Raw genomic sequence first — 24,890 nt, forward strand, 5'->3', positions numbered from 1 at the left:
GTTATTGCATTCAGTTAGCTCAGTATTCAGTATTTTCAGTATCTATATCATGTTAAGATTGTTTCATTGCTTTATTGCTTTGTTCAATTATATGTTATTTCAGCTTTACTCTATCATGCATGCTCAGTACCTCTCAAGTACTGACGCATACGTGCGCTACATCTTCTCGTGATGTAGGTTCAGGTTCTCAGCATCCAGATCGCGCTTAGATCGATTCCCGATCTCCAGTTCAGCAGCATCAGTGGTGAGTCCTCATTCTTCGAGGACTAGTGACATGTTTATCTTTATCGCTTTTAGTCTTTAGTTTCAGTTTTGCTAGACCTAGTTGGGGCATGTCCCAACATTCTAGTCAGTTTAGAGACTTATTTCAGACATAGTTAGATTCAGCTTAGTATTTTGAGTTTGATATTTTTTTTGTATTAAACTCTCAGATTTGATATATTCAGTTATAGTATATGAGTATTCTCCATCTTTTAAGATTTATTTATGAATTAGCTTCCGCATCAGTTTATTTTCTTTAGTATGCTCATGATCATGCCAGCAGTGTTAGCTTGGGATCACTTGTGGTCCTAGGTCCCGTGTCCGCGTCTCGGGGGTAGCTCGGGGCGTGACACAAGGGATGCTTGTTTAAACCAAAATAACCTGCAAAGGAGAGGCTATTCCATGTGCAGCAGATGTTTTTTTGCAACAGGAAGCAGGAAACAGTTGAGCACTTGTTCCTACATTGCAGTTTCTCGTTTCTGAACATTATGAGTGTGTCTCTGGTTAAATCACAGGATCAATAGTCTGTTGGAAGTTTGGCACACTCAAAGAGTAAAGGGAAGAGCGAAACAGATATGGAGGACCATTCCCATTTGCATATTTTGGACTGTTTGGCTGGAAAGGAACAAGACATGCTTTGAGGGAAAAAGACCGTAGATTGCTAGAGTAAAAAATCAATGTATCAAAAACTTGTTTTTTTGGTGTTATAGTAGTACTTTAGATAGGACGGACCAATATTTGGTTTTTTTGGTTCTTTTAGGGGGGAATATGTAGTATGATTGTGGAGATGTTGTAGCTTTGTGCTTAGTCCTGTGCTATCTTGGTACCATATTAATAAAAACTTTTACCCATCAATTTTTTTTTATGATAACAGTGGGTAAGAACATGACTAATTGAGCTTTTAGTTGATACATGGCTTGTATGACCATCTGATATTCATAACTCACTATTATTTTTAAATTGAAGTATGAACTGGCTGAAAGGCATTTTATCTATTCATGTATTCCATAACTCTAGGATTCTATCATGCTTTCATATGATGTCTCATGCATTATATACTTGATGAATCATATGGTTAGTCTGATGGGTTTAAAAGACCAAATTCCGGATGAAATGATGATACAGTGATTATCAGATGGGTCTAATAGACCGGATTCTAGATGGAGTGATGATACTATTTTACCCGATGGGTCTACAGACCAGATTGTGGGGGCAGTATATGGATCTCGCGAGTCCTCCATGGGTCCTGACTACCTACCGCAGGAGTGTGTGTACTGGTGCATTGGCCATTGCATTGCATCTCATCTCACATCACTTGCATGGCATTGGTTATCATACTTCATAGTGATTCTTACCTGTTTGGTTGACATTATCTGAAGCTTACTTGCCTGACTTGATGAATTCTGATAATTGTAACTACCTTGTTCATTTAACTGTTTGGATTCTTTACACTTGTTATTGATATGGTTATTGAGAAGTGTGAAGGTAAGCATGGTATAACCAACCCTCGTTATTGCTTCATTTAGGGTCGATCGACGATGCTGCTGAGTACACATGTTTCTCATACTCACCCTTGTTTTTTGCACCGTTTGAGTGCAGATTTTGTTCTGAGTATTAGTGATAGGTTATCTTGCATCTAATTGGTGATAGATTGGAGTATTCGGGGTGAGCTGCTTGGTTCCGAGACACCTGACTCCATTCCTTTTATTTATTTCTATCTTTCCTTTTTGGACAGTCATAGTACTTATTGAGAATTGTAATCCTACTTTTCTTTGCTCTTGTACTTGTGACACCAGGTTTTGGGTGGTGTATCGTGTATTTCCTGCAACGCTTGCTTTTGCCTTGTTTACTGGTTTCCCTTTAATTCCACGGTTTAAATTGCTAAAATGGATCTAGTATTGTAATTGAATCACCTACGGGATTTGGGTAGGTGCCATCACAGCTTGGGATTTTAGGGTCTTGACAGTTTTAAACAAAATCAGCCATGAATTTTAGTGTCACATGAAATTTAATTCATATGCACTTGTATGAATTTAATTTTGGTTGCCATGCATTTTGTCATCTTATTTTCTGCTTTGCTTTCGAAGACTGGGCAACTCATTTTTCTTTTCAACTATTATGAATAAACAAACATTGTGGTATTTGGATTAGACATTCGTACTTATGGCAATTGGATGATCTATAGTAGAAAAGTTTTTGCAACTTCTTCTTGCAATAACTGGATATAAGATTGTTGATACTGTGGGTTTGCTTTTCTCTTTTCTTTTTCAAATGATTTTCTCTCTTATGATTTCCAGAACTACTTCAATTTCATTATTCAAGATATAATGGCACCCAACTTTATATATAAAAGTAGTTACCTATATTCAAAATAGAATACTGAAGGGTAATAACAGAGCCTACTGCACGGTATATTTTCTCCTTAGAACTTTCATTTTCTACTTGGAGTTTTCTTTTCATTTGTATTAATTAGTATGGAATACACATGCATTGTACGTGTCCAAGAACTAGTAAATATAAAAGCTGAGAACTGAAAGTAACACAAATATGTATGTTCAAGACTAGCAGAAATATGGTCTTACATGATATCGACATTTGGAGGAGGATCAAGAATCCCTGAAATATCTGAGAGTAAATTACGTTGAAGGTTCCTGCACAAAGGAGATCAACTGGATCAGCCGAGAAATCTGAGGTGTTAACATATGAGGGCCACTTCTAGTCAAACATGGCATGGTTTAGTAAGAGTAAAGTATACATGCTATATTACCTCTAGCAAAACAAAACACCAGACACATTATCCCTTGTTGTACTTTAACTGTATAGAGATAGAAAAACCTTGTTGCCAATAGACACATTATTCCATATCTGTACTTATTTTCCTGGATACTTCTTTGTCTATCCAAAACTACTTGTGCACTGAATAGCTATCAAACTGAAATTGACACATAAATTTTGGTTGATTCTCTACAAAAAGGTTTTATCTATATCTTATGGTTAACAACTTTATATAGACAATCGATTGTGGGGCAGTATACAGCACAAAAATGAAAAATAAAGTACTGTTAAGAGGAAAATGAACAAATGATACTCTTACAATCTAAGTTTTGCAGTTGAGGACAATGTCTTATTCTCCCAAATGGTAGTTGGCACAAAACCACTTAACCTATTATTGTTGAGTGACCTACAAGAAAAATAATTTTAGGAAAGGAAGTGTCAATACTGCAGCTATTATAGTATCGAAATGAAATTTGAAATAACCTGAGGATCAAGAAACAAAGATTGAGCAAATGAAGCTCCTTACAGCCTTTGCAGATTTGGAAGGGCAGAAAAGCTCAAAGGAATAGAACCATTAAGTATGTTTCCTGACAGAATGCTGCAATCATCATCAAAGTAGTTACTTCACTATCGAGAGTCTGATATTACCAAGACTGAGTTACTCAAACATCAAAAAGAAAGGAGTTTATGTTAAGACAGTAATTCAATTAGACCACCTACCCACAAATACTGATAGAGAGTAGGGGAGGGGGAGGGGAGAAGAAGAAGGGAGTGAGATTAAAAGTTGGCTGTATTACCCAGTAAAGATTTAAGCAGTTTAATATTTTACCAGAATCTTACATGGTTTGGATATTATCAGACAGCTTATTGGAAGGTATATTTCCCGTGAGTTGGTTTCTGCTAAGGTCCCTGACATGAGAAATTGGCATCAGATGCATTGTCATTGGTTGTAAATTTAACTGTCTATCTTTCAAGTTTTCAAAGCAAATTGAATGGCAGACGAGTTCAACTTCATCTGGTATATAAGAACTATTAAGCAAAATTTAGCAGATATCAACATTATTTGAGGTCATAACAACAAGAACATAAGCTTCAAAATGTGGTTTAATTGGACAGAGGAATTTCTCAATGAAGTATGCTTACAAGTACCGAAGGCCTGGTATTGTGCTCAGGTCAGGAACTGTTCCTTGCAAGTTGCAGTTCCTAAGACTCCTGCAGGTTTGATGAAATAATATGCAGAATATTAATTAAAGAATGGTGAATATAATCATAGAATGACCACAATAAGCTTCATAATATAGTAAATTAGTATTGAGTTCCTTCGTCAGTCTTAGATTGTTGCTCCATGTTATGTCAAAAGGTCACTGCCAAAGAATGAAAATACTGCTGTAGCCTCTCATTTATTGTGAGGAAGGGGGTGGGAAACCCTTATTGGGAGTACATTGATGTAATATGGAGAAAACTTTTTGGTTATCCTCTTTTGTAATTCTAGCGCCTGAAAAGGTCACATCACAAGGGAGAATATATATATTTCTGACTGTTCACTGGGGACTTGTTTTCTGATCAAAGTTTGGGATAAATACGGTCTTTAACCTTGAGTGATGGCAAACATCCTTAAGAATTCTATATTCTTGCTTGGTGAAAATGGGCATGTATATCATCAGACAGGACAGGGGACATAAACCAACAAAACCTGAGATATTAGTAACTTACAACTTCACGAGTTTGGACATATTGCTGTAAGAAGCTGGAACCACAGAGCCTTCAAAGTTATTGTTGTCAAGTTGACTGCAAAAGTTGATATTGTGAGGGGGGAGGGAGGTGTTGGGGTTTGTTTATTAACGCTGAAATGACATTAAATTGTTGAGAATCTAGAAATATTGAAACAGCAAAAGCTTAAGATTTCGAAGGCAGGTAATACAGAATCTTTAAGCTCGGCATCCATGCAAGCTCTGGTGGAAGGTGACCTGATAAGTTGTTGTTGTCCAGAAGGCTGAAATAATGCACATCCAAGTAAATCCAAACATGAAACTTACTAGTATTTATATATTGTTGGATAAGGTGATTCTTACAAGTGTCGAAGAGGTAGAGCAGACAGCTCTGGAGGAATTTGACCGCTTATAGAATTGTTATTCATATGGCTGCATCCAGAACAAGCATGATCAGTACAGAAAGTAAACATCTCCATGCCACCACAACCAGTACAGTATCTTTGGATTCTATGGAGAACTCACAAATGCACAACTTTTGGCAAGTTTGCAAATGATTTTGGTATTGGTCCTGATATATCATTTAAATCCAACTGAAAGTTAGCCAAGTTAGGAAGATAACCGAGCTCTTCTGGTAAAGAACCTGATATGTGATTTCCACTCAAAAGCCTGCAAAAACAGAAGAATGGTAGTTGGACTGGAGTTTCTCGTAAATGTGCACAATCCATATATGCAGACAATATGCAAGTTATTTATTAGATATCTTCAGCTAAAACATATGTAAGGAATAGTACTGATTGTCAACAGTGAGGTATATGCATATTCGGCCTTCAAGTGAAGCAGGGATTCAGAAATGTTGATTGAGGCTTATATGGAGAACTGAAATTCCAATATATGTATATGTGACTTCTCATGATAAAGGTAAGACTTCTAGCTGGGATTATAGCCATATGAGAGCTTCATTTCTCAATCAAGACAACATAAATGGAATATCAGTCAATCCTTGTAGCTGTCGCTAGTGTTATGTATGATATTTAGAACTTCCATCAGATGAGTTCAAGTAGTTAGTATACTTAGTTCTGTAGATATTATACCAGAAACTCCTGACAGTTAATTAAACATGAACTCCAAACCATCACTTCATCTTTCAAGATTACACAGCAGATAGGACCTGAAGTGGCTGAGAATCATCACTATTTGTCTTACATGGAACAAAAACTATGTACTATCACTCCGTTCTGCCTTCTACAGATTGATTAGCAATTGAATGACATTGAAAGGTTCTATTTTGACTGCCAAAAATTAGAGGTGTCTCCTTCTATTTTTCACAAATGCAGACTATTCCCTCCTTCAACTTATATGACATTCTTCCCATGTTGCGACGTCACATAATGTTTGATAACATTCCATTGTTTTTTCTACCAAACAACTCCCTCTGTTTCAATTTATGTGTCTTACTTTCCGTTTAGTCTATTTAAAAAAGAATGTCACTTTCTATATTTAGAAAATCTTTAAATCAAAGATCCTATGTGGCATATTTAAGACCACAAGATCAAAGAGCATTTTGGTACATAACACGCATTTTTAGTTTAAGATCACAAGATTCAAAAGTCTTCTTTGCTTTTTAAAACCTTGTGCCAAGTCAAACTAAGACACAAAAATTGAAATGGAGGGAGAAACTATTTTATAACCTCTATCAAACTAACCTTTTTAACCATTATTTTAATATTTCTTCAATTAACAGTTTTAACACTGTCATTTTATGTTTCTGTATTTTTTTTATTCATTTCCTAATCACTTATAACAAAATTCACTGCGATAGAAAGTAAGCGAAAATGAGTTTATGAAAGGCCATAGGTTTGTCCAAACTATTGATTCTTTTCAGGTCATCATCTCAAACAAAAAGGGGTTCTGTTAACAATGATTAGAGTGAAATTGAGCACTGAAGAGAGACATACAGTAGGCTCAGAGCAGTGATGCTGCCTATCTCCTTAGGTATGCTGCCGCTAATGTTGTTCCACATGAAATTCCTTGAAAAAGCAAAAATGAAATCATAATCACCAAAAATTACAACTGAATAAATATTGTAAAGATATGACATTTCGGCCTAACTCAACTCCAAAATTAGCTCATAAGAAAAGGATTGATTAAGTTCATATGAGCAGACCACTAGTCTATCCCAACCACTGTGGGACTTTAACCCATTCTAACACTCCCCTTCACGCCCAAGCCCAACAGGAGCATGGATCGGAAGCTCAAACGGAAATGGACTTGGCTCTGATACCATGTAAAGAATAAAGATATGACATCTGAGTCTAACACAACCCAAAAGCTAGCTCATGAGGGAAAATATTGTCCAGGTCCATATAAGAGGACGACATGTCTATCCCCAACCAATGTGAAACTTAAACTCACTCTAACAAATACCAAATGAGTGTTATAGGGACTCACAAAATTTCCATATGTTTAAGTTGGCCAAGCTCAGGAGCTAGCATACCAGATAGGGACAAATTCATCAGACGCCTGCAAGTCCACAAAAAAAAAATTGTAAGCTACAAGATAAACTAAAACTCAATCGGTAAGAGATCGAAAGGGAAACCCAGTAGGGTTACGTACAATTCTTGAACATGCTGATACCCTTCCATTTGGTTTTGAATGCAGTGCACAAAAAACCAATGAGTGCATGGGTCTTTCTCCTTCACCCAATGCCTCAAATAGCCCAGTGGATCTTCGAGTCTCCCATGAATGGCCTCTAGCGCCCTCACTGAACATTCCGACAGTAATTAATTACTACTACTACACAATTTGTTGCATCAATTAGGTCACACTCTCACAAATGTGATTTCAGCAAAAACACAATAAGCATAGAAGTTATATCCTCTGTTTTAAAATTTGACTAATTTATACCTCTGTGTTACATAATTATCATCTTTTTTCGAAAAAAATCATTTTAAATATTTTTATTTTTATTTTTTAAATAAAAGTCACAATCATTAAGCTCAAAGAACGAATATCCACTTCCTAAATTCCGTTTGAAAAGTCACCATCTAATTGGAATGAGTGTAATTATTAGGGTAATTATCAATTAGTAATTATACAATCTAATATTAATTACGTTCACATGTTTGTTTGTTATTGTATAATTAAATGTATTGTTTGTAAATTAACAACTCCCTCTATAACCACTCTTTCCGTTCATTTTTATTTGTCATGTTGCGCTTTTCGAAAGTCAATTTGACTAGTTTTTAAAATTTAAATTAAATTACATTAATTCTATTTTTTTAAAAAATAGATATTCAAAAACTATACGAAAATTACTACAAATTGCAATTTTTTTACATATCAATATGATGAAAATATACATAGTAAAATGTTTGTCAAAGTTCTTATAGTTTGACTCTAAAAAAAGAAAACCGACAATTAAAAATGAACAAATGGAGTAATTACTTATCAATTTTTTCTTTTTTTACTTGTCTATTTTGACAAATAAAAAAAAGATAAAAAAAATTTTTAACTATTGTACCATCAATTAATTAATTCTGAAAAGGATATAATTTCTTGAAAATCTTAAATTTTTAATTCATCTACTTCATAATTACTAGGAATAAAATGGTAAATTCATTGTGTCAATTATTGTTTTCTTAATAGATATGTCAATTCAAAAATGGACAAGTACTTAGGGACGGATGAAATATTAAAGTGCATGAGTAGTACTTAGTTTCTTCATTGAAATAGTTGAACGGATAACATCTTAATGATAATATATAAGAATTTGTTATATATCTTAATTATTTAAATTTATTCGAATTCATTAAGGTCTCATTTACTTACAACTAATGTATGATATCTTAATCATTTTGATTTCAGTCATTAAATTATTTATCTTTAATATCTGAATCTTAAATATTCATTTAGATTAGCTAATAAAGTGTGTCTTTTTTCTTTTCATTTCTAAAAAAAACGGTTACAACCACTTACTAGATTTGAATAGATGTGATGATTAAGATATGTAATCAAATTTAAATATTATTAAAATATTTGTTCAAAAAAATCAATAACCAATTTCATCCATTTATAGTTATTTCCATCTCCCACCATTATTAACTATCCCGTCGCATTCCACCGGTATTATCAATTATCCCACACTGCCCACTAGGGAAATTCTAGTTGATAGTACCCGCTTCTTAAATAATTCTCATTTTGCTAGTGTAAGTGGTTATTTGATAGAATGTATTAGAAAAAATAATGTACGCATTAGCTTTGTATAGTACTAATACCTTGTTTGATATTATTTTCCAATTTATGTATAACTAAATCAATCATTAGTTATATAATCTATTGTGTATTAAGGTGTGTATTACTAATACCATGGATTCTTAGGTTTTAGTAATGCAATGGTTTTAATTAGGGGTGTTCACGGATCGGTTTGGATCGATTATTGGTCAAAGTCAAAATCAAACCAACATAATCAGTTTTTAAATTCTCAAAACCAATTATTATATACATTTATCGATTTCGGTTCGATTTGGTTATTAACCATACACAATATTCACCATTTGGCCTAGACGGAAGAGACAATGACAATTCTAATCCCACCAAAAATTGTCATAGACACGCATATACATGAAAACAATAAGATAGTTCTCGTTTTGAACATTTTTGCTTTCATAAATAGATTAAAAATAAATTTTGATGAAAACACATATAAGATCTTTAAAATTGTTTACATAAATAATATATTATGTATGTATAATGATAGAGAAAAAACATATAGTCACCATTGAAGTTGTCCTGAATTTTCAAAAAGACACCTTAACTTTGTAACCATCCTATTACCCCACTAAACAATTTTGAACAAATATTATTGTATCATTTTTCGATCAACCCCAAATTTTAAGAAGAAAGTGTGTTCACACACCAATCATAACATGACACGTGTTAATTTAATTAAAAATGTAATTTTTTCTCATATTAAGTTTTTCTTTTATCTTTTTTTTTTTCTTTATTTCTCTCGATTACTTTTTGATTTATTTTAATTTTGATTTCATCTTAAATTACACTTCCTCTTCCACCCCCCACCGCACTTTCAAGTGATCCATTCTTCCATTTTTTTTTTCTTCACCTCCCACCCCCACATCAAGTTGAAACACTCTCCCATTTTTTTTCTTTTCTTTTTCTTCTTCTTCTCCAATCAAATTCTTTATTTCAGTGATTTTTTTTATAAAAAGGAATTAATACTATTTTTTAGACTTTATTGAATTATTGATAACAAAACTAATTATTTTTCTAAGAAAATTTAAAATTTTGAAGGTATCATCAATTACTCCTTTTCATATAACTTCAAAATTAGAAATGATAATTTAAAAAGAATCAATGAATTCCCCAAAAAATGAAAGAACTTAATTGAAATCAGATAAAAAAAAACTATATGATACTTTCTAATCATCTTGCAATCTAATTGGTTTATCAAATTGTTCGAAATGTAAGAAAATATTTGGTTAAAATTTTAAAATTAAAAAGAGTAAAACTAATAGTAGTAAAAAAAAGGAAGGTGAAGTGTTGGTAAAAATTGTGACATTGAAAGTGAGAAGCTTCAATAGAGATGGTAATAAATTTTTGAAGAAGAAAGTAGAAAGAAAGAGAAAAAATAAAAAGGAAAATAGTTAAAATAATAAGAAAAATAAGAAAATATATTTTATAACAAAATATTTGTAAAAATAAAATTATATTAGTTATTTATAATATTAGTTCAAGATTAATTAGTGGGATAATAGGACGCCATCATAATTAAGGTGTCTTTTTGAAAATTCGGGTCAAATTCATGTGTCACTTTATGTCTTTTCTCATAATGATAAAATATATGTATATAATTTGCCGGTTCGTTTATTTCTTCGGTTTTCTCAAACAAAGCCAAATACTATCAGTATTTTAAAATATAAAACTAAATCAAATCAAATCCAAATAAAAATTGATTCGATTTGGTTTGATTTTTCAGTTTGGATCGATTTTTATCCAAATTGTGAATACCCCTAGTTTTAATGCATGCAATATAATGGTTAAAGACGCAGTTGTCCCTTATAACCATTTTTTACATCTTTTTCATTATCATTGTGAATGGTATCTTTGTAAATAAAACTTTTTATGCAATACATGTTATTTTTAATGCACCAAATCAAACAATACATAAAAATAATCTATCTATAATTAATGCAAATATTACTAATATAAGCATTACTAATATACTTTATTTAGCTTTATTTTTATATATACTATACCAAACGAACCTTTACAAATATCATTAACTAGCTTGACACAAGAGGAGGAAATAATTAAATTACCTTCTTTTGGATCAGTGATCATTTCTTGTCCATAAGCAGAGAAACATGTTGAAAGAGTCACAACCAGTAATATTATTGCCTTCTCTCTTCTGCCTCTTTCCATCTTGAAATATTTTTAAGCCAAAAAAAAAATAGGTTAGTTTTTAGAGACGGATTAAAGTAAGTTAAAAGGATTTCGAATTCTCCTTTTAGTTATAGGGTTTTCTTGATAAACTTTAGTTATAAGATTTGCCATTTGATATTTATATACTACATTTAAGGATTACAAATATAGAATCTAATTAGGAAAAGGCTATTACATTTATCCGAATCCATGCACAATATCTTGTACAAAATTCAATTTCCAATAGTAAATTATTGAATCACTTACCAGAAACCTTAAAGAGATTGAGGAAAATAGTAGAATGTTTGCATAATTGGTAGGAAAATAGTAGTACCATTTTAAACTTAGGTGAGAGTTGATCATAATGAGTTCAAGTTCTTTACTAGAGTTGATTTTCCATATGATCATTCAAATTATACTTATTATTTCAAAAAGTATTGTTATAATCTTCTTCTATAAAGATATTGAAATTAAAAATAGTACAATATTCTTTTTATGTAATATCGTAATCTTCTTGTAAACTTATAATGTTAAAAAAAATAAAATACTGATAATGTTAATTTCAAGAAAATATAAGAAAATCAACACAAGGTTTAATTATAACCTTTTTTGTTATTTTTCATTCTTGATATTATCTTTCATTCATTCCTTTTATCTTCCTTCATAGAGAATTTTTGGATTTCACAAAAGATAAAGGAAAATGAGAGTAATTGTGGAAGTATCACTTTTAAATTCCTCACAGCAGACAATATAATTTTAGTTTTTTTGATGTATTTTATAAAACTTAAAACTATTTAAAACCAAATCATATGAAATCACCATACCTCAGAGTGAAAGAGAAGTAGCTATTGATTTCAACTTCTGATTTAGACTTTTTTTTTTCTTTTTTAAAATCCTTAATCAGACCCATTTTAAAAATATATTCCTACATGAAAAAATATATAAAAAACAATAGAAATGTTATACAAAAATATTTCTATTATTTTTGTATAATATATCCAAATTGGTTCTCTCTCACACATAAATATACTGATTTAAATTTTACTAAAGTTTCATGAAAAATTTAAAAGGATAATAATTAACATTTGCACGAACACAAACACTTTAATTTGTGTGAGAAAAGAGCGAGAGAATTATTATAATACATGTCAACAATATCATCTTCAGATTAAGGAAAAATTCACCTATAATAAAAATTTGAAGATATCTTCAAAATAAAATAACTTAAATCTGATTAACGAATTCATGCACAATCAACCTGCAAAAAAAAACAAACAATAAATCTAAAATCAATAAAATAGGAAATAAAACAGAAAAGAGTAATAACAATTGATATTACAAGTTTAAGTATTTCTAATTGGGAAAGGTCTCAGATACATATCTAAAACACAAAATTTACCTAAAATCAAGAAAATAAGAAAGAGCAGACTAAGAAAGCTGGAATTTGAAAAAAAAGAAGAAAAAAGAATAGATAAAGGAAAAATGGGGAAATTTATTGAAGGAATCAAGTATTTGTGTGGACTTCATGCTATGACTCTTCATTATCAATTTATTACGATCAATTATTGCCTTCAAAACTAGGTGACTATACTCATTAAATGACCATAGAATTATTGAAAATATTTTTAAATTCGACGTAAATTATTAATCTAGTTTCTATTTTTGATTTTCTGAATCATTAACGGCCTTAAAAAACACATTTTACTTGAATAATTGAACTTAAATACACTCAATCTTGCAACACGAGTGAAATACGCCCCTAAAATCTCACCAAGTTTAATTTAAGGGTGCTTTCAACACTTTTCTCAATTTTTTATTAAGAGTCACATGCTCATACAAAAATATTACGAAATATTATTTAAGTAAAAATATGATACTCTTATTGACATATTCTTTGTGAATTTTAATTTTATTTTTAAACAATATTATTAGAATAATTTTGATAGTTATGTAGCAATTGATTCTATTGAATTTTTTTTCAAAATTAAAACATTTGTATTGTTATATAACATACAATAAGTCAATAATTTATGTATATTTATTCTTTCTTTACAAAATATTACAAGAAACGTTATACTGTCAATTGAAAAAAAATTAATCAATAAATCATAGTCAATTATAATATTTTTAAATTTTTTATGAGAATATAATCTATATATATATATATAAAGCTAAATTTAGAATCACTGATGTGGCAGCCTCCAATGGCCAGCATTTGCAATTATCTATTTTTATCTTTTCATTAAAAAATAAAATTTGAGTTTTTTCCTACAAAAATAAAATCAATGCATTAAAAGATCACACTAAATAGGAGTAATTAATTACTCGGCAACAACTCAAAACATCTAAAAGTTCACAATAAATATAGCAGCAACCCAAAACGTTTAAAAGGTCACAATAAATATAGCAGTAGCCCAAAACATCCAAAACGTTTCAAAACCAACCCAACATCAGTTACAGTTTTGTATATGAATCACTTCATTACAAAATTTAAGAGGATTTATTCATCACTTAATTATAGAATTTTGAAAAGTTTTTTTATCTGTTGACACCCAATTTTGGCCTAGTATTTTTAAAATTCGTAACTTTTAAGTTTTATTTATCTAATGGTTCAAAATATTTTTTTTCATAATTTTAAATAAGTTGATCGATATAACTATCTTTATTTATCAAAATGTAGGGTTTTTTATCAGTTAATTTAAAATTACATTTTTTACATGTCATTAGTACGTTCATTATATTTATTTTAATTCATTTTATTTGTTACATTTGTTAATATTGATATTTTGCATAATCTAAAAATTCATTCAAATACAAATATTTTACTTGATCGATAATTTTGGGCCACAATCAGAAGCCCAAAAATTGAGCCCATTTAATAATTATTTTCTATATAGGTTTTGGTTAGGTTAAAAAATAGGGGGTGGTGAAATAAAAATTAGGGTTGGTGTATAATTTTCAAATTGAGTAAGGATGTATTTTTCCTTTTTGAGCCGCCAAGGTCTCACCACCGTTCCTCCACCACAACCGGCCAAACTACCCCGATTTTCCCATTCTTCTCTAACCACACCTACCAGAAACAAACTCAAATGCCTCTCCTTTCACCGGCGAACAGTCGGCAAACACCACTCGAAACCACCACCAAAACCCCACTCCAAAACTGCCACCAGAACACCATCAACAACAACCCTATACCCAGCTGAAACAACAACTAAATCGGACCCTTAAACCTCTATTCCTTTTCCGGCCAGACCTGCCTTTTCCAGCAAAAAACCATCAGAAATAACAACCCAAAACCCTCTAAATCGGAACCAAACTCGCCTGAAAACAGCGACCAAACAACCTCCTCCAACGCTGCTAACAGATCACAAACAGCTACGAAAACTACCCAGAACCCCTTTCCTTTTTGCCGACGAACCAGATCTCTTCAAAGAACAACCACCCCAAACCCCGTCATTTTCTCTTCCCTCGTTGTTGTTGCAGACCATCCATGAACTCCGAGTTCAACAGCTTCACCCACCAACAATAGACCGAACAAAACCCCAAATCTAGCAAGCACCCGAGAAACTACATCTCCAGCTTCAACACAGCCATACAACAACAAATCAACTGCTAGGAGCTTCAATCTCCGGTGCAAGTCCAACAACTAGGAACCACTGTGACTTCTCGTTTTTCCCCTTTTGGTACATTTTTAAAGCTCCTTTTATTATTATTGTTAATTTTGATAAATGTTTTCTTCCATGGTTTGGATTGATATTATTTCGTTCTTGTTCTTATTTTGGGTTGTATTTCACTATATTTTGATTTGCCCTTTTCTAGTTTGTATTGATATTTTTATGCTCTGTTATTTAGGTTCTGGTTTGCACTGAATTTGAACATTTTTTGTTATTGTTAATGACGTATTTTATTATTATTTGCTATTTTGGTGTTACATGCTCACTACTATTTTATTATTTTAATATTGTTTTACCTTTTAGCATTTTTATAATATTCACGATGAACAAATTTCAAATGTTTACTTTTTGATGTTGTTGTTTCTAAATTACATTATTGTTTAATGTTGTTGTTAAGCTTTCTTATTATTGAATGTTGTTGTTGAGTTTCCTTATTATTGAATTGAATGTTGCTTTTAATTTTTTTTTCTTTTTATATTTTATTATGTCCTTGTTTTATATTTTTGTAGTCAGTTTTAAGGGTGGATGCTTATATATCTTTGATGTATTATTGTTCTTTTTAATTAATTCGAGCAAAACAAGTTAAAGTGGCCAATGAAAAAATCTCTCCGTTGGTTTTAGAGGCCTCCTAAATATTAAAGACGGAAATTTAGTTTAAATTTATATAGTTTGTTTGTTAAAATTGGCCAATGAGAAAATTTCTCAGTCGATTTTGGAGGCCTTTACATTGTAAAAGACGGAAATTTAGTTTAATTTCATATATTTTATTTGTTCAAAATGGCCGATGAAGAAATTACCGTCGATTTCCAAGGCCTCCCATGTTAATAAGACGGATTTTTATTTTTAAATTAATTTTTGATTCCTTTATTTTTATTCATATTTATTTATAACCAACACTTTTACTAAGTGTCTTTACAGGTACTCGGAGGTGCTTCCTATTGAAGTTATTCGAATTAGGTTCAAATTATACTCCTTTTTATATTGTATATTATTGACGATAGACAAATTTATGTCGATTTCTATATTATTGTTTTATCATATTACTTGTGTATATTGCATGTTTATTATATTTGTACATTATTTTATTCTCATCCTCAATTTGAAAAAAAATGAATTCAGTCGGGATCCACATTTGTGGATTTCGAAGGATGCCTAACCCCTTACCTTCGGAATAACTTGAACCCCTTACCTAGAATCTAATGGTTTCGTAGATCACTTAATGGTTTCCTAATTTTCCTAAAATTAGGTGGCGCCTCCTTTAAAATTTTTATTTTTCTTAAAATTCTTTTAAAATTGAATCAATTGATTATTTTTTGAGTCATCGCGACGTTTAGCCCTATTCGAATAGAGTAGGGATGTAAACATTATCAATTACTTTTGAATACTATATAAACACATACAAACTATCAGATTGGAGAATCATGACCTAAACATGAGTCGAAGACAACTTTATAATTTCAAATATCAATATTGCTACTATTTGATATTCCTCTAATCCTCTTAGATTATCAACACACGTATTACCATTCAAGACAAAAAAAATTCAGTCATTTGGGCATGAAACAAATCATTTGTTTATTACCATTCAAGACACAAAGCCTCAGTCATTTGGGCATGAAACATATCATTTGTTGAATGTTACACATATACCATTAGTGAAGAGGTTGATCGGAGAGTTTTTTTGTCGTGATGACGATTGGAAGCATGACTAGACGATCAATGATGTCTAATGTATCTTGAAGTCACAAATAATTTGACATATTTTATAAGCATAAACTCTTGTATGAATGTAGTGTTTTTTTTCCTTCCATCTTCTTTATCGTTTCTTCATTGTAGAAGAAAATAATGAATTAATTTAGATAGAAAATTGAGTATGGAAGTTTTTTCATATAATTAGAAGGAGATAAAGTAAAATTAAAATTAATGGTAGACTAGAAGTAAGTGTGTATATATATATATATATACTCTTATTTAGAAATGGCACTTATGGTGTACCAACACAACATAAAAGAGTTGTACCAAAAGCAACCTAAATTGTAACCCTTATATATAAGCCAATAAGGGAAAGTACTAACACACCAACAAGCTAAAAAAAATCTACTTTACTTTACTTTCTGTATACACAACACTGCAAATTGTACAAAATGTAATGTGAGTAGTACTTTTACTTGGACTATTGTTTACACTACCCGTAACCAAACTCTCTCCTCTTTCAGTGACATGTGGATCGGTCCATTAATTTCTATTATCTTCCAAACCCATTTCTTCCTTCTTTCAGTCTTCACATTGGAAGAGACAGTAATGTCCACAACATTGTTTCGCCTTTCACGGCTCTAGTCAAAATAAAAGAATAAGGTTGGTGTTCAAAATTTAATCGATCAAAGCGCCGCTAAAACTATAATTGACGATAACGGTCATCCTGGAGTCTTCGTTGGTCAAAGATAGCGGCGAGTTTCAATCAAAATTGGTATCATTCTTGAATAATATGTCACCATCTTCAAGCTATATATATCTTTGTCTTTTGGATATCTGTTAATTTATTTGTACTATTAAGTTTTTTTTTTGGGTGGGTTTCTGATTATTCCATATGCATTCAAATGATTTTATCCTGATTTTCTGATACATTCTTCAAAAATTGAAATAGAGAAATTACAAGAAAGGGATAAACATGCATGGTACTTTGTAAATGTATTGAAAGCAAATCAAAATGTTCTTAAAGTTGATGGATTTGGGGGTAAATTGCTACAGGGTTATTTCCTTAGAAACACATTTATTACTCTATCATTACTCACACATGTACTACTTTATTCTTCATTGAAAAAAGTGTACCATATTTTATCAGGAAAGCAAAAATAATTGATCTCTATGGTAATTTTTTGGAGGATTAGAAATAATTTCCGATCATCACCAATATAATTCAAAGTCAGAGCTAAGATAACATGAATTTTGTAGCACCGTATTTGTCCATTTTCACTCATTCCGTAAGTCTTTTATGCTCAATTTTGTCATTTCTTTTTCCTTACGGCACAAGAAAAGCGTATGCTGAGGTTGAAGAGGAAGCACCGAAAGATGAGACAGAGATTGAAGTAGAAGCAAATTCCGCAGTTCTCAACTGTATATATATGCTTATCGTATTCTTTAAGCTTATGTTGTTTAAGTTTTAGTTTGAAAATTTCATTAACATTTGAGTTTTGATTTTGTTCTAATCGCACCTAATTCAAATTTTGGTATCCAATTTTGGCTATATATGGATTTATGCTTCTTATTATTCGTATCTTTTGTCATTCCTCTTTATATAGTACTTTGCTTTGAATTGTCTGCATTTATATATTTGTGAAAATATATTTTATTTGAGCTAAGCGTCTTTTGGAAACTCGCTCATGAGTTATTTAAATTATAGTGTTATTTATGTTATTCATTTTAGTGTTTATATCATGTGCCAATCTTTAGCCGCTTTGGACTAGATCGTTTGTCCAATTAAAAGTTAAATTGATCGTTGTTTGATCATTTTCGAAATGCACACATTGCTTAGGTTGTTTGAACCAAAAAAAAAAAACTTGGTGCATCAACATGCTTTATGCTGATACCGTACGGTCCATTTTAGATGGCAATTTAAATTTGCTTCCATGCCACAATGATAACTTGTTTGAAGTTCCTATTGGAGATGCTACACAACTTGGATATTATTTGAAGTTTGAAATGAATTTTTAGTGAAGTTCAGTTTTTTACCAGAGGCATTTTCATGCTAAGTGAGTTTGAAACGTGTTTTTGTGGTTTGGGTGCTTAGCAACTTAATTCCTAAACCTGTTCTGATGTGGATTACTTTGTAAGTTCAAGTAGCAGACATGCTTAATTGGAGCANTTTTATCAGGAAAGCAAAAATAATTGATCTCTATGGTAATTTTTTGGAGGATTAGTAATAATTTCCGATCATCACCAATATAATTCAGAGTCAGAGCTAAGATAACATGAATTTTGTAGCACCGTATTTGTCCATTTTCACTCATTCCGTAAGTCTTTTATGCTCAATTTCGTCATTTTTTTTTCTTACGGCGCAAGAAAAGCGTATGCTGAGGTTGAAGAGGAAGCGCCCGAAAGATGAGACAGAGATTGAAGTAGAAGCACATTCCGCACTTCTCAACTGTATATATATTCTTATCGTATTCTTTAAGCTTATGTTGTTTAAGTTTTACTTTGAAAATTTCATTAACATTTGAGCTTTGATTTTGTTCTAATCTCACATAATTCAAATTTTGGTATCCAATTTTGGCTATATATGGATTTATGCTTCTTATTATTCGTATCTTTTGTCATTCCTCTTTATATGGTACTTCGCTTTGAATTGTCTGCATTTATATATTTGTGAAAATATGTTTTATTTGAGCTAAGCGTCTTTTGGAAACTCGCTCATGAGTTATTTAAATTATAGTGTTGTTTATGTAATTCATTTTAGTGTTTATATCATGTGCCAATCTTTTGCCGCTTTGGACTAGATTGTTTGTCCAATTAAAAGTTAAATTGATCGCTGTTTGATTATTTTCGAAATGCACACATTGCTTAGGTTGTTTGATCCAAAAAAAAAAAAACTTGGTGCATCAACATGCCTTATGCTGATACCGTACGGTCCATTTTAGATGGCAATTTAAATTTGCTTCCACAATAATAACTTGTTTGAAGTTCCTAGTGGAGATGCTACAGAACTTGGATATTATTTGAAGTTTGAACTGAAATTTTAGTGAAGTTCAATTTTTTACCAGAGGCATTTTCATGCCAAGTGAGTTTGAAATGTGTTTTTGTGGTTTGGGTGCTTAGCAACTTAATTCATAAACCTGTTCTGATGTGGTTTAATTTGTAAGTTCAAGTAGCAGACATGCTTAGATGGAGCAATATGGACAGTGAGCATCCATGTAGTTAACCTTGAACTTGCTTGTGAGAAGATTGGGGTGTAATAGTAGTAGTTGAATTATAAATTCAAGAAATATTTTGCAACTGGACCTTAGTTTGCTTTTTATCAGGATGAGAATATAAGATCTACTCTTCGGCAATGAATGGACATATAGTTACGTGTAGCGAATGTGATATTGTTTTGTATAAGATGACATGACATTGTTGTTCTAGATTAACATGTAGCTGCGTGCTATGAGATGGCCTAGAGCTAGACGGGTGAAAGTTTGATCGTTTTTCTTGTGAAAACATGGATATTATACCCTTTACCTTTGGTATGGTAATGGGAGGGCTTAGAAGTTCACTTTGCCCTTCAATTTACAGCACAACACAAGAGCTATTTTTTATGGCCTCATGTGATCATTTTATCTACAGAGTAATAAGAAGTTATATTCTATGGGTTTTGCATTTGAAATGGCTGTTGCATTGTATTATGTCTGTGTATTCCCAAGCAAACAATCAAGTTTGTCCTATTTTTTTAAGTTAATTCTTTGTTTCTATTTTTATTGGCTCAGTTAATGTCTCGAAGTTACCCCTAGCACTTTGGTGTAGTTGCAAAAGAGCGCAACATATGTGATGTGTGAGTTAAGTGCGCGTCATGACTTTAGACCCTATTGTCGATAAAAGTTGGGTATTTAAGTGAAGGGTAGATAGAGAAGCACACTCATTATTGATCAGCAGAAAATATTTGCAATGTTTCTATTCTTATGCTGTCCTAATCTCTGTCTCTCTCTTATTCTCCAGGATTCAGGTTCAGGAGTGTGTCGAGAAGGATGATTTAAGACAATTTGGTGGTGAAATTTCACATTTGACGACTTTGAGATAGTTTTTGTTCAGATTATACATTTCTGGCCTTTTCCTTCAAGTTTTTGGGTTTATTTGTTTTTTCCCTTGAGGTACTGTTTTAATTTACTTTTAATGTATTTTTTGTTTTGAAATTTTCATGCAGGTTAGAGAAAGTATCTTGAAGGTGAGTGGTTCCTTGCAAGAGATTATTGGAGTGTAATTGGGGTACAAAATCAAAATCAGAATACCAAATTATGTTTATCGGTGAATTACAGAGAAACACTTCCGTCAGTATAAAAAAATAATTTCTGTCTGAGGTAACTGGATATAGGTCGTTTGTTACTGCCATATAAATCTCTATTATTTTTATTTTCTAAACTTTGATATTAATTTGACCTTTATTTTTCTATGTTTATTCAGGGTTTTTGTTGCATTTATATTTTCTTAGTTTGCCCATGGATTAATATGTTTGAAAGATTAAAGTGTTTAAGTTCTTATTTTGGTACATGTAAAGGTAAGTTTGTATGATGATACTTAGAAATCAATAAAATGAGATAATTGATGTAAATGCTGAACTTTGTTTATGATGGCAGGTTTTTATCTTTCCATGTGAAAATTATGAATAACTAATCATAGAGATCTTTTGAGTACGGTTCTCCTCTAAGATTCACAACATTAGAGTGATATTTAAGAACAAACAAAAATAAAATATGGAAAACAAGGGAAATTACATTCAATTATAATTCTAAGATCCTTCATTCTATCATATGTGTTCTAATTATTTCATTTTCTTCTCTTGATTTCAAACTCTTGCTTTTCACTCATTTAATGTGATTTGTCTTTCTATAACATATGCTTTCACCAAGAAAAAATACGGAACTAAGTGTAGTTAATTAGATTACTTAACGTTTTCATAATCTCTTAATCAGTGCAACTTGAAAACATATTGGTACTGGTGCAAAATCCCAGCCTAAGGCTAACAACTAGAAACAGTGAATGGTGCCTAGCCTTATATAATGAATGTATCATTATCTAAGTTCCCTTTAACTTTGTGTTATGATCATACCAAGATAGAATCTCTTCATTGTCTCCATTAGTGATCTTAAACGTTGAAATTAGGACTCGAGACTATTCATTTATTAAATTTTTTCCTTAAATAAGGAATATTTGTGCAATAGGTGAAATCACTATAACTTCTGCTTTATCATTCGCTAATTTCAGTTTGTTTAGTTGAATGTGGTTCACTTGCTTTTTGAAGGTACCCTGAACCCTCTCCATATATTGTTTGTTTGAAATGGAAAAGGTTGAGCTTGGGACTACAACTCCTTCTTAGTTGGAACAATGAATTTAGATGTACTTGTGATGTCTCCTTCGATACAAACATTTGTTTTGGTTATATGTTCTCTAAAAGTATTTAACTATGAATAGTTTTGATAGACAATGTATTTAGGTATTCTGCACATATTATAGATTAAAGTATCTATTGAGCACATTGATGGCTAAATAAATAGAGATGATTTATTATTGACGACGGTAATTTGTGATGATGATATTTAAGGATTGTTTGGTAAAAGATATTAGAGAAAATAGTGCATGTATTTGCTTTGGTACTATTTAACACTTTGTATGGTAGTGTTTGTTTGATATCACATTGTGCAGATCCTAAATAAAGAATCATTCCTTTTACAAAGGTACTTCAGTTTCTATATTGGAAGAGTCGATCAATAATGAAATCACCTTTGGCACAAATTTTGATTACTTTCAAGATGAAAAGGAGATAAGAGTGTTGCAAGTTAATTTGCCCAGCATATGACATGGACTTGAGACTAAAATTGTTTCCTCTATCTGCTGTAACAATAATTTTATGGAGAAGATCATTTTCGTTCTCTTTAATGTGGTATTAGTTGCTAATTAAACCTTTGCCTTGGATATCTACTTAATTGAGGAAATAAGATGTCATAGTTTATTTCATAACAATATTTCTTAAATACATGGTACTTTCAGGAATACAAGTTTGGTGCGCAAGACTTCAATCTTGGAGCTAAGTATGAAAGTGAAAGTTAACAATATTTGGACTGTCGAGGTTCGCACATCCCAGTGGCTTTTTTAATATTGCTTCTAAAAATTTTGTACATTTCTTTCTGATTCTTCTATGTGCATATTTAATGAAGAGAACTACAAGGGAGTGAAAATTGTAAGTGCTAAAATCATTGAGAAGATTCACTGTAGCAAAGGCAAAACATAAATTGTGTCTATGTTTCACCATGATGAGGAAATAAAAACCACGAGTATCATTGATGTTAGATTGTTTCTTCTATGTTTCACGATTGGTGAGGAAATAGAAACCACAAGTATTGTTGATGTTAGATTGTTCTTTTATTAATCTAAATCTAAAGACTTCAATTTTCTTCACATTTTTTATTTATTTATGGAACTTATATTTTATATTTGGATGGGACTTTAGTACTTTTTTATTTGGTGACGGTTCCTGAATATTTTGGCAGCAAACGTTTTTCTTGCTAAGCATATTCAGAAAATTTACACTTCAAGTTTGATCATTTCCTGCTACAGTTCATCTAATTAAGTTGGAAAATTACTATTCTCTTAGCTTCTCATATCATAGTATATTTGATTAAAGATAACTGCTTCTTATACATGTATGGCTAAGTTTATCCAATAGTTTGAATTTTCTATACATTATTTCATCTTTCTGAATAAAAATATCAAATATGCACGAACTTACATGTTGGGCCCGTGCTGGCACGGGCCATACCGATCTAGTATATATAGATACGACATTATTGGGAGAAAATGGAAAATAAAAAGAAATAGAGAGGAGTAAGGAAAAGAAAAGGAAATTGTCAAAAAAAAGAAAGGAAAGAAGAAATTTCATATAGTATGATTGAAATTTAAGTTTAATTTGTAGTTAATGGTTCATTTAGTTTGTTCCATATGAAAGGAAAATTTCATATTATATGAATGAAATTGAAGTTTAATTTATAGTTAATGATTCATTTAATTTGTTCCATTTATAGTCTTGATTTATTTCATATTAAATTTCTCGAAATTAATGTAGAATAAATGACAAATTGGTCAAATGGAAAAACATATTACTTAAAGAATTCTTAGAATGGTAGGAGAAGAAAAAGGAAGGAATTGATCTTCTAATTAAAGCGAAATTTGGGTTAAAAAAATTGTTATTTGCCAATTATATTTAGTGTAGTGTAATTAAGAATATCACTGAATTCACAAAAAAATATTAATATGGACTAAATATTATATATATAAATTCAATTGAATTTCAAAGATGAGTCAAATTAATTCTTGGTAGACGATAAAATCTCACATAATTTAAAATAAGATAATATCATATAACCAGTTAATTTACATACTCAATTCGAATGAAAAAATCTAAAAAAAAATTTACGACTTAATTTTTTTTAATTTGTTAATTTATTAATCTCCTTTCAGTAATCCTTTCTTTTAAGTCCTTCTGAAATTCTTATATTTATTAATGTTATAGAGAATTTGTACTCCTACAAAAGAAAGAGGAAATTTAAACATACAAAAACATTTTCAACATAATACAGTATATTGTTATTTTAAAATATGACCTCTTATTCCATTTAATTCATCACAATAATGTTTTGCTCAACTATATACATATGAATAGTTGGCACTTAAAAAGATGTAAAAATATCATCTTATATTATCCGATACTAACCTAAGATAAATATTACATACTATATCTTATAAATATTTTTATAGTCGCGCGAAGTACGGACAATTTCACTAATATATATGAAAAATTAAATAAGTGTAACTCTCTTTTTTTAACTTTTGACTTTTTAGATATTTATTCCATTGAGCCGATCTTGACGAGTATGCAGGCCAAAAACAAGTAAAAAAATTAAACAAAAAGGAAAAGGCGCTAAATCTCGATTAAATCCACCAGTACGGTCAGATCTCCTGCAATCGTAATTGTGGTGCGCCAGGAGAAGCTAAAAGTTGTTCAAATATGGCGAATCAAGGCATTGATACTTCATCTGCACGAAAAGGCCCAATCACTCATGTAATCTTTGACATGGATGGACTTCTTCTAGGTATCAATATGTATAAGATCTCACTTGCATTTTGCTCTCCTACTCTCTTTCCTTTTCTTTAATTTATTTCACAAATCTGAATGAACTGAGAATGCAATGCGTAGTGTGCTCGTGGGAATTGCCTATAAGTAGAGTAGAGTTTCTGAAGGATTGATGTAATCTTGGTATGCAATCGTTTGCTAAAGTTGTTCTTTGGA

The 24,890-nt window shown here is 31.1% G+C and overlaps 1 protein-coding gene and 1 long non-coding RNA gene across 3 annotated transcripts in view; one reads left to right on the forward strand and one right to left on the reverse strand.

Annotated features, from left to right (window-relative positions):
• LOC125864492 (probable LRR receptor-like serine/threonine-protein kinase At1g06840) overlaps nt 1-24,890 on the reverse strand; it is a 96,775-nt gene that overhangs the window by 13,012 nt on the left and 58,873 nt on the right. The window contains exons 1-15 of one of the 2 annotated variants that reach the window (XM_049544516.1): nt 12,586-12,647; nt 12,371-12,444; nt 11,084-11,186; nt 7,362-7,509; nt 7,197-7,268; nt 6,704-6,775; nt 5,271-5,414; nt 5,109-5,177; nt 4,958-5,029; nt 4,750-4,824; nt 4,180-4,248; nt 3,877-3,945; nt 3,563-3,634; nt 3,356-3,442; nt 2,844-2,912 (exon numbers count right to left, since the gene is read on the reverse strand). In XM_049544516.1, the coding sequence (XP_049400473.1) occupies nt 2,844-2,912; nt 3,356-3,442; nt 3,563-3,634; nt 3,877-3,945; nt 4,180-4,248; nt 4,750-4,824; nt 4,958-5,029; nt 5,109-5,177; nt 5,271-5,414; nt 6,704-6,775; nt 7,197-7,268; nt 7,362-7,509; nt 11,084-11,186 (1,121 nt within the window). In that variant the 5' untranslated portion in view covers nt 12,371-12,444; nt 12,586-12,647. Of the gene's footprint in view, nt 1-2,843; nt 2,913-3,355; nt 3,443-3,562; nt 3,635-3,876; nt 3,946-4,179; nt 4,249-4,749; nt 4,825-4,957; nt 5,030-5,108; nt 5,178-5,270; nt 5,415-6,703; nt 6,776-7,196; nt 7,269-7,361; nt 7,510-11,083; nt 11,187-12,370; nt 12,445-12,585; nt 12,648-24,890 lie in introns of those variants that run through there. The other variant, XM_049544517.1, reaches the window with a different exon arrangement.
• LOC125864526 (uncharacterized) lies at nt 18,937-22,102 on the forward strand. The gene is made up of 3 exons (XR_007446242.1): nt 18,937-19,003; nt 20,549-20,907; nt 21,849-22,102. It is a non-coding gene; the product is annotated as an uncharacterized LOC125864526 (long non-coding RNA).

Source organism: Solanum stenotomum, chromosome 5, assembly GCF_019186545.1.
Source record: "Solanum stenotomum isolate F172 chromosome 5, ASM1918654v1, whole genome shotgun sequence".
Lineage (NCBI taxonomy): Eukaryota > Viridiplantae > Streptophyta > Magnoliopsida > Solanales > Solanaceae > Solanum > Solanum stenotomum.